General features: G+C 37.9%; 1 protein-coding gene across 14 annotated transcripts in view; it reads right to left on the bottom strand.

Annotated features, from left to right (window-relative positions):
* RALGPS2 (Ral GEF with PH domain and SH3 binding motif 2) overlaps positions 1 to 13282 on the bottom strand; it is a 149814-nt gene that overhangs the window by 95551 nt on the left and 40981 nt on the right. For 10 of the 14 annotated variants that reach the window (XM_074598790.1, XM_074598791.1, XM_074598792.1 and 7 more), the window contains 2 exons: positions 3843 to 3974; positions 419 to 526 (listed from right to left, as the gene is read on the bottom strand). In XM_074598790.1, coding sequence (XP_074454891.1) covers positions 419 to 526; positions 3843 to 3974 — 240 coding nt within the window. Of the gene's footprint in view, positions 1 to 418; positions 527 to 3842; positions 3975 to 7379; positions 7494 to 13282 lie in introns of all 14 variants that reach the window. The other 4 variants (XM_074598794.1, XM_074598797.1, XM_074598802.1 and 1 more) reach the window with 3 other exon arrangements.

The following is a 13282-nucleotide window of genomic DNA, read 5'->3' as shown; positions in this document are numbered from 1 at the left end:
CGTTGTGCAGAAGAATATCCAACTCATTATTCTGTACCATTGCACCCAAAAGAAGCAAACGCTTTCTAGATGTAAGAATTAAGTTAAAAATTTAAACACCTCCAGAAAAAACAACTACAGATCAAGTGTATTCTTGCAACAAAAATATGCATGTCAGAACTAAGCTGCATAATAAAGACTTAAGAATCTTTGGTCGATGTTAGATTTAAGAGTGTGAAAAATGCCTGGACAGCATAGCCCAGAAAGATCACTTAAAATTAAACAGAATATAGACAATTAATAACTATAGTGCAGGATCCATTTTTGAAACCCATGGACAATGGATGTTAGGCAAAAACCATACAGAAATGGAGACACAGAGGCAAAGTTACCAAGAAGATTCACACACGAAGTAACAAAAATCACTTGAATTGCTTACAGCATATTCTTCTGGTGTAACCTTTAGAACATCAAATACCACTGCATCAAAGCTCTTCTTCAGTTCAGCCGAGCCTTTGTCACTCAAGGATTCAGAGCTGCTACTCTTCTGCAGAAAAAAAACCAAAAACGCTGATGATATTTTGGTTCTCTCCTCTTTTTTGTTTTTACCCTCCCAAAAGTAAAATTACTGTTCAAACACCACTGTTCACAGAATTTTTCTACTGGGTAAATTATCAATTAAAAGTCAGTCACAGGACACACTTTCTCCTGACAGACACCTCTAAACTCTCAAACCGATTTCAATGGATTTCAAAGGTGTTCCTCAAAACACAACAGTTACATTTCAAGGCATAATTAAATTCCAATTTTGTTGACAGGAAAGTTAATACCAAAAATAAGAACAACAATACAGTCACACTGAATTTCGAACAGAAAAAAAACCACTATGGTGAGAAAAAAGACAAGGTCTGCTCCAAAGGAATAGTTAACATCAAAGAACAGTATCAATCTCTTCCTGTTTCTCTTAGAAGCATTAAAACTTACAAGAATTACACCATGAGTTAGGTATGTGTTTCTGTTGAAGACACTTAGTATAATCAAGTTGTTTAAAGGACTTTTTAAATGCTAGTAATTCACATTTGCAAAAAATGTGATAGATTATTCTTCTATGAACCTGCCTACAACATATTTAGCTTCCCTGCAAAATACAAACATGGTTCAAAAAATTAACACTTTGTACGAAATTAACACTTCGTGTTTCATATACTGTTTTGATATGTTTCATATGAAAACAATACATCTGTGTTATTACTACTTCCTTTACAACACAGATGCAAACCTAGATTCTGTTCAGTCATTGCAAGAAAGAAGGGTTTTTTCGCATGGAGACTGAATGTCACATCCAGATGTATGTTTCATATATGAACCCCAGGCATACTTATTTCAAAAGTCTGCATGCAATCATTTTTCTGCCCCACACACTCTCTCCTCTGAAGCCCTGGAAGGCTATGCATGCTTCTTGCTTCTTCGTTTCTTTTCTCTTTCAGAAACCTGGCATAAAGCAAACTCTCAACCAAAAAGGAAGAAATAAGATGAGACATGAAAACCATCATGAAGAACAAAGTTACTACAGTAACTATATCGGGTTTAACTCCTCTTCTTGGGCAAACAGCGCGCTTGCCTGAAGTACAGTATGGTACCTGCATGCTTCAACAACAGCATAGCCTTGATGTAACAGAGCTCCCACAACGTTTTTGCTAATACATTCTTTGGAGAGATTCAAGAGAAAGAAAACTAGTATTGCTGGGAGCTCCACCTCAGCTGTGGCAAAACACACAATATATTTTATATATTTTATTATATTTTATGCAATCTTATCAGACATGATGTAAACATTGAAGATTATGTTCTTCAGTAAAAGAGATCTTTCCTCCAAGAAAATTTTTCAGCTGCACGCCAACAAGTGGTCAATCAGTGATTCATAACACAATGATAAAGGAAGTACAAGAATCTGTACAAAAACAAACAATGGTCTTGGAGATTGATGCCAGCTTTTGTCTAAGTTTTGACAATACTTGTGAAATTGTGCTGGAGATTATTTGATTCCTTTTGATAAAGCAACACTACAATTTTCCCTTCACCTTGTTTGTGGCACTTTCCATTTCCATATGCACACAGAAGCAAACAGCACACACGTAGTTCTGCTATCAAAACACATGTATAAACATATAAATAAAACACCTTTGGTAAGGCCCAAAGATTCATTCACGGAAGCAACATTTTTCAGGAGTTTGTTGCTCTCATCACTACTGACTTTAAAAGACACCTTGTCTTTTAAACAAAAGAAGAATGAAAGAAAGAAAAGAGACAAACTGAAATCCACTACGGTAAAAACAAGTTTCACACTTTGACAAAAGCAATAAAAATAATATGCATCAGCAATAAAGTAACTGTCTCCCCTGAGCAGAAAGCTTAGGTTAGTATTGTACATCTGTACAAGCAAAAGCATATATTCAGTCACCCTAACGAAGAAAGGCAAACAATGCATCTGGAAACATCACAGAATGGTAGGGGCTGGAAGGGACCTCTGGAGATCATCTAGTCCAGCCCCCTGCCTGACACCCAGAGCAGGTGGCACAGGAACACACCCAGGCAGGTTTGGAATGTCTCCAGAGACAGAGACTCCACCACCTCTCTGGGCAGCCTGTGCCAGGGCTCTGCCACCCTCAAAGGAAAGAAGTTCCTCCCCATGTTTAGGTGGAACTTCCTATGCTCAAGTTTGTGCCCATTACCTCTTGTCCTGTCACTGGGCACCACTGAAAAGAGCCTGGCCCCATCCTCCTGACACCCACCCTTTAAGTATTTATAAGCATTGATAAGACCCTCCCTCAGCCGTCTTTCTTCCAGACTGAAGAGACCCAAATCCCTCAGCCTTTCTTCATAAGAGAGGTGTTCCAGTCCCCTCAGCATCTTGGTAGCCCTTTGCTGTCCCCTCTCCAGCAGTTCCCTGTCCCTCTTGAACTGGGGAGCCCAGAACTGGACACAGTGCTCCAGAAGGCAGATTCTCAGTTCCCTTCATCACAGTACTACAAGGCATTAACAAAAAAAAACCAACAAAAACTTGAAGAGGGAGTGATTTGCAAGAGTTTTGGAAAAAAAAACAAGCAGTCAATTAGAACCAACCAGGTCTTGCAAACCCTCCAATATTGTTAAGAATTTAGGAATCAGTCACAACTCTCAACAGCTCCTCACACGATCCTACCTAAAAGGAACTCAAGAAGTTCTGGTACTAACTTCACCCCCATCCCTTCTTTTCCTTAACAAGTAGATGACAAACGGAAAACTACTTCAAAATAAGAGGCATGAGGATAGGAGGCCAATCTCCACTGCTCGGCTGATACACACGCTCTTAACTCAGGAGCTGTTCACTTCTAGAGGGCAGAAACTTTGGCAGGCAGGAGCAGACTCATACCAATTCCTGAATATAGTTCAAGAGACAAAGAGAACAACCTGATTCCAGTGCTACTGTGTCAGACTGCCCTTCAACACACACATACAAGTACCTGTCAAAGAAGGGAATATTTCCCACAGGCCTTGCCAGCCCACCTTATTGCACTAAGAGCACCTATTATTTTTAAAACTTGAAAAGAAAAGCTTCTTGTCTAGATGTGATGGAAGAGAACATCAAAAAAAGCAGCTTTGGCTATGGCAAGGCTGTAACTGCTAGCTCATGCTTTATTTTGGTATACAAAGGTCAGAACTTGCAAGTTATTCACATCCAAACTGAGGCCTATGAAACCAACACACAAAACAAGAATCTGCTGCACCAAAGCTGTTAAAAGAAAAACTTATTTTACTGCATTTTTAAAAAATTGAGTACTTATGGTCTTAAGTGTCCAATAATTCATTTTTGTAATCCTTACCTCTGAAGCGGTAGCCGCAATATTAACACTGCTTGACTGTCCGTTCGTTAGGTCCATACTGCCCACACCATTAATCTTCAGCCCTACATTTACAGCAGTAGGATCATCTCCAAGGCAACTGAATAACCATTCCTGCAAAAAGTAATCAGGAACCATTTTATTCACATGTTTTAACTAAGATTCAGTATCTAAAATCCATAACAAAAATAAAGCACTTCAAAATGGCTATACCAGTTTGAGGTCCAAACTTTCAATTCAAACACATATTCTAAAACTACCTACTTAAAATTAACATAAACAACTGAAGGCTCCATTGTGACCCACTACTTACTGGCAGTATAGACTTTCATATTCTTTTCCATACTATTTTCTATACACTGGGTATCAACACGTAAATGTAAGCATTAACCCTAACTTAGGCCTGCAACATCAGTTCACATATGATTTTTTTCCCCTTTGATTTCCAACTTTTAAAAGTTATCTACTAGATTTAACATCTGGAATATACTTTTATAAGAGGTTGTCCAAAAATTTCTTATCTTCTACATCTACTCACCAGCTTTAAGTGAAAATTACCACATTAAAAAGCAATTTAAGAGTACAAGTGGAATTTACACTTTCCTCCACAAATTACCTGAATTATTGTTTGGTAAAAAGAAAAGAAAACAAAAAAAACACATAGGAAAACTCCACACAATAACTTTTAATGCATCCTTGCAAGAATACTATTACTTTTCATTTCTACAGAGAAAAGGCTGCAAAGAAACTGAAACCTTTAGCATCCACTAGAAAAACAGTAAGACTACCCAATACCTGAGTGTTACAGAGAGAGTATAAAATTGGTTTGGGCTTAAGTTTCATGAGATGTTAGTGCCCTCTAGTGTGAAAACGATTATAAATCAGTTTTCATAGGTCTATGTTTATAACAAGTGTGACTGTTTCTGAAGTCACTATTATTTATGAAATCCCCTTTAGGTTTGTTGTTTAACTCAGAACTATTACACAGTCTGCAAATAAATGGAGAAAGTAAGTGATAGGTAACTGAGTAATATCATATGACAAAATAGTGTTACAGCATCTCATACTTAAGACCTCTATGTAATGAAATAAACAAAATAAAGTAATCCAAAAAGCTCTATCTCCAAGTGACCTAAACCAGGTATGTCAGATAAACAAGCCTGGAAGGCAAAAAACTGCAATATTTAAATAATAAAATACCCTTAAAAAAAGCAGTAACTTTAAAATGTCATTGTAGGAATGCAATATAGAAATGAGGGCAACTGAAAGAGCGCCACATTGCAAATTTCAAACACTATAGCTTCTAGGTATTTTTGGGTATTAATAGTCCCCATCTGAAATATGTTGAGCTGCACTGCTGCAGTTCAGAACAGTCATCCACATTCTACCCTTTCTTGTTTTGTTTTTTAAAAAACTGATGGGACTGTCGCATTCACAGGTCACAAGACACTACATTTCATTTTAACATTATACTCCCAGCACATACTCTATAATTAAGATTGCTTTTCCTCCACTAAAAATACACTTAACTGCACTTCAATTTTAGCTGGTATTATACTAACAGACCATACGAAGGGAAAAAAACACCTCATCTTTGGCTTGTGAGTGTCACTGCTGTCCTGTCCTTTCCTATCTCAATTACCCTTCAGATTGTCTGACATGGAATATTTTCAAGTGCTCAGCTCCCCAGTGCCTCCTTCCTATAGCCTTTTAATTTACTGAACTGAAAAGCAAGGAAATAAAACTCTAACTAATGTGTCGTAATTTTCATTTACATAGTGACAATACAGGACAGAGGTATCACATCTCCAAAAACAGTTTCAAATTCTCCACGTGTTCAAAATGGTACACTTGTCCCAATTTAATCATCTTATCTGCGGAAAAAACTACCCTTTAAAAATTTGTATTTTTTTTTAAAGCACTGTAATTATAAGGAAAACTGACATTTTGCACAATTTCATCACACCCTACGGCCCATAATTGTATCATACGAAGCCAATCTTAAACTAAAGGTTATATGTTTGACCCTTGTCTCACATGTGTTTCAGTTGTTCCCCTTCCCCATAATAATGGGGGGCGATGGGGGAGAATTGCAGAAGCATTTCTGACCAAGGACAAGTGAAAACTGAAGTTTAGGTGGGTTTTTTTGTGGAAGGATTTGGATGGTGCTATTTAAGAGAAATTATGCATATCATAGAAGAACAAACTAATTCCCAATAATCAGTTTCCCCATGATTAGTTTCACATAACCCATAGGCACCCGGACAGGTCCCAGCAACTCCCTCCCTGCCCATTTCATAACGCACTATCCCAAGCTTTACCCTTGGTCCCGTAACACAACAGCTCCAGTTTATACCTGTTTCCTAAGCTATTAGGAGTTTTGTTTGCAACTACCCACCTGTTCTGAGTGACAGGCAGACAGACACTTACTCCTGTGCTGTCTGAACACAGCACATGCTCATTCACCTAACAGCAGGCTAAATGGGATGGGTGAGCCTGGCAACTGTGACTTTCCAGCTCAGAGGACTGTAGCTGGAGGGTACAGCGGGGGTGCACGCTGTCCTGGGTTTTCCTCTTCTACCCAGTTAATGACTATAATGAGAATTGCAAGAACTCTGTCCCTTAGTCAATTATGGGCGAAATCAGCAACCATGCTGAGAAGAAACTCCTATGAGGCACATAAAAGGTGTTTTGTTTTGTTTTTTAAATAAGTAGAAAAGCACTTAGAAAAGCCCTGCATGCAAACGAAACCAAGGTTACAAAATATAACATCTGCCAGTCAGGCTGTACGATAACAAAGTTGTCCATATGATGTTAATTTTGTACCTACTGCTGCATTACAGTATTGTGTTGGAATACATTTATACTTTTTCCCACTTTGTGAAGATACAGTAAGGGTCAGAATTAGTACTGAACTGCTATAAACTAGCATTTATCAACTTTAAAGTTCCAGAATTTGCAACATTTAAAATGTACGTTTGAAAGCTGTATTAGACATGAGAACATCACCACCCCCGTAACAATGAAAAGTCACAGCAACCATTTTGGCCAGTGTATCATATAAGACAAATACTGAAAAAATCCTAACACTGGGATAATTAAATAATTTGCTTGCTATACTACCCTTCTGCTCAACACCAAAATAAGTGGTAAACAGCAATATCAGAAAGTGATCAACAGCAGAGCTGTTCAGAGCAGCATAACTGGATATGTGAAATGACTTGTCACCACATTGGACTAGTGAGGCAAACATTAGTTTTCAGTCCATACCCTGTATATCCAATTACAAAGAATTAATTACATTGAGAAATTTGAGCTTCCAGTCTGTTTATCCTTTTCAATTTAATAAATGCCTTTGTGCTTAGAAATGCATTAAATGTGGAATTCAAAGTGGTTTATATGACGCATAAAATACTTAAGCATGCATTTATGCCAACCTGAAGCCTGGACACACTATGCCACACATACTATACAGTAAAAAGCAAACTAAAAATACTGATAAAAAAAGATTCATCATACCCAAAGAATGAAAATGTCTAGACTAAGCAGGGTCTGCTGTCTTCAACGGGTCTGAGTTTTTCTGCAAATTCATCCAAGGCTGTATTTGATGATCATTCCATTACAGTGACCAACCTATAAACCCCCAAAATGGAATGCAGCTGTGAGAAGATGAGCAAGGGAAACATGCCCATGAAGCTCAGAATAATGCAGGGTGTGACTGACCACAGCTGTTGCAAAGAAGCTGACTTTATCTCAACACAAAGAGGACCAGAGGGTGGCCTTTGTTTTAGATAAACAGCTATGTCAGTTGAACAGATCATCTGACTACATTACAGTTGAGTGAATCAACTAGTGGTGTAAATGTTTCTCCCTGAGTTCATTAAAAAAAAGTAAACGTCTCCCTGAGTTAGCTAGACCAGCATAGCTGAGGCTGAGTATGTGTCTCAGCACAACAGAGAGTACAAAAACTAAACAACTAACAAAAGAATTTCAAAGAGAGCAACAGGCTTGAGCTGGCTTCAACCCACATATTCTGAGCGGGGACGCCTAACATCGTGACGATGAGCATATTCTAGAGACCCGTAAAAGGGATCACGTTGGTATTGTGTTTGAACTTTGTATTGCAACTGCTGTATTGTGTAACTTGCATTTGTATTGTTATTTCAGTATATTTTGTGTCACTCAGCTAAATCAGAAGCTATCTTCAGATATGTAAATTTAATATTAAACATTACACCCTCCATATGTGGACTATCTAAAAGAATACTGGTCAGAGACTATTTGACTCACCTAAGCCTGAATCCCTTCCACACAAAAATACAGGGATATTCTTGTGTCAGCTTGGGTCAAACACTATCCCAAAAATATACTGTACAAACAGCACTTTAAAAGACAACCCTAAAATTACATTCAAAACTTCCTGTCCAGAACAGCAGAAAAGCTTTGAGGAAACATAGCCACAGTACAATTTTATGAATGGCTTGAGAGTCATGATGACCAAGATCCTCTTTGTTCGTATTCATAATGTCAGTACAAAACGTCATTTGTTTTATCACAAATCCCCACGAAGAAAACAGAAGTGCCTTGCATGCATTAAACATCAACTATGAATGCAAAGCCACTATCAAAGAGTCTGGGAACCACAGCACTGTAAGAACCAAAAGACCAGTTCCAGACTCAGTCAACCTGAGCTCTTGATCTTGCATAAACTCTCACTGGTATTTTGATGAACAGTACAGAAAAAGCTGCATTTTTCTAGACAAGGAACAGAGGTGTAGCGGGCTTCACTGAACCTTCACACCCCCATGCATAGTACAGCCCAGCTATGTTCAACTATTCCACACAAGACCTCAAGATGCTTCAGTGAAATCTTAGAGCCACTGACTGAATTTAATTCTGGATCTGACCCCTTTGATTCTTAGTTAAAAGTATATTTTTCTCCGCTGTTTGGCACTTTCAAACTTAACATTGCTTCTAACCACTTCTAACATAGAAGGTTCAGTGAAACAGAAATTCACTGGGCCAATTAAATGGGCCAATTAATATATAGTCCCTTACCATACAGGGCTACAAGAAAGAGCCTCTATTACCCATTTTGCATTCTGTAAATCCTGCCTTACATGAAGAACACCCAGAAATGCTTGTCTCAGGTTCCTGTGCGCTCCCCACCCCCCACCCTGGTGGTTTCAGGTAAAATCTCTCTGCTAAAAATTCAAAACAATATGGCCAAAATAAATCTAACAATACTAAAAACATGGCAATGTTAAGACGCAGTCAATTTCATGCATTCTCCAGGTACTTTTTCCTTGATCTTTATAACATGTGCAGTTATGAAATACTTTTTTAGACTGATTCTTGGGTTTTTTTTGTTTTTGTTTTTTTTTTTAGATTAATAGAATATGGATTATATTTCCCATAAGATCACTATATAGATGTTGTGGCTCATATACCAAGCAAAACTCTCACTGGTCTGTAACAAGCTGGCAGGTGGACATTCTGCTGTACAGCAATGCTGGATGACCCTACCTGCATCCGAGCTGCCACACACCTAAGGTAACTGTTTGGAAGTGGTTCAAGGCGCTTGTGTTAGCAAAGGCACATAATAAAGAAAAATCATTTGTTTGCCAGCCTGTATGCTGTCTGTCCTGCAACAGCAAAGATTGGGGAAGCAGCACAAGGCTGCACTGCGATAACAAGAGTCATTACAGGTACTGCAGTGGGGAAAAAAAAAGAATCCAAGGTGTTTGAGTGGACCACCAGGTTTTTAATCCTCCTAACTCAAAGAGAAATGCATGGCCGCCTTCTCTTGCCCCAGGAAAAAAAACAAAAAAACCACAAATGAAAACAAAAAACCTGATGAAACAAAACATATTAAATAAATGCAACACACACCCCCCACAGCAACACCAACAAATTCCCCACAATTAAGCAGACAGTCAGCAAGGAATAGGCAACAGGACAAAGAATGTTTGTCCAACTATGAAAGAAGATTTTGGCCAGTCCAACCAAATGGCACCTTCCAAAGTATATTCTTCAGTTTTACACTCAACCCATCAAAACAAAAAACCCAACTAGGTTACTACACAGTAAGAATAAAGAAAGTATGTACACAGCATTAAAAAGGAAAAATGTAAGCCATCTAAACACATGCTTTAATTCAATTTTCAGTAAGCATGATAATATTAACAGGTAATATAAGATAGCAAAACTGATAAAAATAGAAGCTTCCACAACAGAGATGATATAAAAGCTGAAGCAATTTAATATAACCCCATCCTCCTACAGGAAATTTATCATTGGACACAATCAAACCCCAGACCTAAAACGTCACATATACTATAAAATCCCCAGTCAGATGCATGAATCTTGACAAAGCATTTGAGAAGCTGCCACTAGTGAAGACTGAGATAAGAGACACTAGTAGAAGACAGGTACCGGGTAAAGACATGACAAAAAGAGAGATAGAGGAGCATAATATTAGCATAGGAAGAGATTAATAACAGTTATTAAATATGCAACACCAGTGCAAATATTAAAATGATAAAAGATTTGGCAATACAGGAAAGCAACATAATAAAGGACAAATAAAACTATCTGATGGACAGAAGAATGAAAAATTAAAGTAAATTAGTAAAGGATCTTTGGGGTTGATCCCTGTAAAATTTCTGCTATGAATTTCAGCATATCAGTTGGAAATGACCGCCACCAATGCTGTAATCATGAAGTAGCCACATGAGATCAAGATGTCTGCATTAGTTATGGACAAATACTATGTCCAACACATTTCACAAGAGACATTGATGCTGTACTCTATGCAGTTTTGGTAACCCGGCCTCCAAAAGATTTTTGAACAAAATATATGCAGAGAAGGGCTTCCAGGTTCTCTGGAAATCCCATTGCAGAAAGGGAAACCAGGAGACCTCAGCTTATGCTAACAAACTCAAATCTGCACAAGGATACACTTACCATGCCAAAATATCAGGAAGACAAACCAGAAGTATGAATAAAATGTAAATTTATGCTCAAAATCAGAATACAACAATCAGGTTCTTGAACAGTTTCCAGAAAACAGTACTAAAAGCAAAAAAAACCATAGCTGCTTAAGTTGATACTAGACTCCTTCCTGAAAGAAATCATGTCATATGGAGCCTGCATCAGCAGTATAGCTAACCCAGTAACACAGACTCCTTTTTTCATTGCTTTGATTAGTCCTGCTGCAAACTCAAAGCACTTCTATACTCCTTCTCATACAACTCAACCACTCAGTTATGTCACACATTCACTCTTTCCCTAAGCATCTGTTGTGCAACAGCCACAGTAGTATCAGCTGTTTAAGCTCAAAGACAGATGAAATTAGAATCCACAAAATACCAAACAGAACAAAAGATCATTTTATTAGGTTTGACGATGAAGTTTTAAACACACAAAAAAAGCATTTAAATATGTTCCTTAATTTAGATTCTCTTCTCTCACCCTAGAAAAGGCTTTACCTAGACAAACAACTAAGTGAAATTATTACTCTTTTTAAGCAGACACCACTCACAGAGCACTTTGATTATCACAAGTATGCTCACATTTGGACAACAAAATCATCCTATTGCTGTTTTTATGCACCTCATTCTCTAAAGGCGGGGGGGGAGGTGCAGAGAAAAGAGGGAGGTAACATAGCAAGGCTCTGTCTCAATCATATCTTACACAGTTTCCAGCTATCAAGATACCTTCTTCATGGTGCTCCAGTACCCAGGGCTCTCCAGAACTGGTAAAACTTGTACCTTTTATTTCCTCACATGAGTTAAAGAAAAAAACAAAACCACACAAATCCAGGAGAATATCCTTCTCCAGGGCACAAGCTACTTGTTTACCAAATTCTATTACAAAAAAAAAAATAATCAAACTATAAGCTCAGTCTGTAATCAACTTGCAACAATAACAAAGAAGTTCAGCTCAAAATTGAAGGTTTTTAAAGTGAATTACACACAAATAATAAGGAGATGCCTACTCTTATGACTTCCACAGTTCCAAAGCCGGCTATACTCAGTGGACCGCCTTATAGCCAAGAATTAACTGGTAGATACTGTAGCACAATGCAACAAACTTTAGCAGTAGCATTGGTACACAGCTGCAAGCAGCTCCTGGCCTTCACACAATGCAGTCATGAATCAAGCACAAGGAAACAATCACTGCAGGAAACAAATGGAGTAAGACAGAAATCTGAACACGTGTACGTGCTATTTAAGTTTAGCCTGGGGTTGTAAAAGATTTGCTTTATTCTAACAAAAGGTCTCTCCAGCAGAGTTCGAGCATTAAAAGACAAAATGTAAGTTCACTAAGTAAATAACTGCACAAGAACTGAAGAAGTTTCTGCTTGCAAACGGCTTACAGACTACGAGGTTCCCAGAGCTTCTTTCTTCAGAGATCACCTACAAGTCTCTGTTCCATTTTGCAGTTCTTTAGAAAGGACATTGCACAGAAGAACATTTTATTCCTTTGGATCTGGCTATTATTTCACAATTGCTGTCAGAACTGAACATTTGAAGTTATGATGTATGATTTGTTTTTCCTGCCATACACCAAAAGGGTAAGCACTAGGGAACCAAATTATTTCAGCACAGAAAGTACATTGAGTATGATAAGGTTCTGCCCTCCTCCATCTCCCTCTCCAGAATTCAAGCCTACTGATAGTTCAGCCTGTTTGAGCAACATTTCTTCAAGTATCTGAAGAAAAAAAAAAAAAAAAAAAAAAAATCAAGGCTTGTTCAATCAGGAACCAAAGGAGGATCCCTCCTCACCCCTAACACACAAAACAGGAGAAATCATAGCCTAGAGACGTTTTTGAAAGATAGGAACTACTGATATTCATTTCCATGAATAAGTAGTAAAAAGAGGGCAAAGAAAATAAATAGAAAGTATTTAAACTAGAAGCAAATCCTTTTAATTCATTTAATTAATTATCACGTGTAAGATGAAAACCTTTCCACAACTAGCTTTTCCAAGACCCCCACTGCACGGCCATGCAGCTATCAGTTTTGTTTGCAAACAACAGGAGTAGTAAATGATTAATGCCATCTTGATTAACTGATGCTAATATTTGCAAAATATTTTTGGTATGGGTTAGAAGTGCAGGCCCGGTATCAGTGGAACTAACAAAAGGAAGAATACACCCGCGGACAACATTCTGAATACAGGAGTCATACTTAAAGGCATGCAAAAGCGGAGCATTGAATGCTGCTGGCAAGAACTTCAAGATCCAAACACTATTTGCAGAGGTACTCAGATCCACCATTTTGCTTTGTTTCTGGATAATGCAAAAAACGCACGACTAAGGAAGAATTATTATAGACTGCGCATCAGCAAAAGTACCACAACAGGTTCACTGTGAAAAGTCTCTAGAAGCTGCTTTTTTATATTTTTAGTTTACATTT

Source organism: Larus michahellis, chromosome 8 (assembly GCF_964199755.1).
Source record: "Larus michahellis chromosome 8, bLarMic1.1, whole genome shotgun sequence".
In the NCBI taxonomy this organism is placed as follows: Eukaryota; Metazoa; Chordata; class Aves; order Charadriiformes; family Laridae; genus Larus; species Larus michahellis.
Note: the sequence above shows the minus strand (reverse complement) of the source record. Positions and strands in the feature narration are given on the sequence as shown.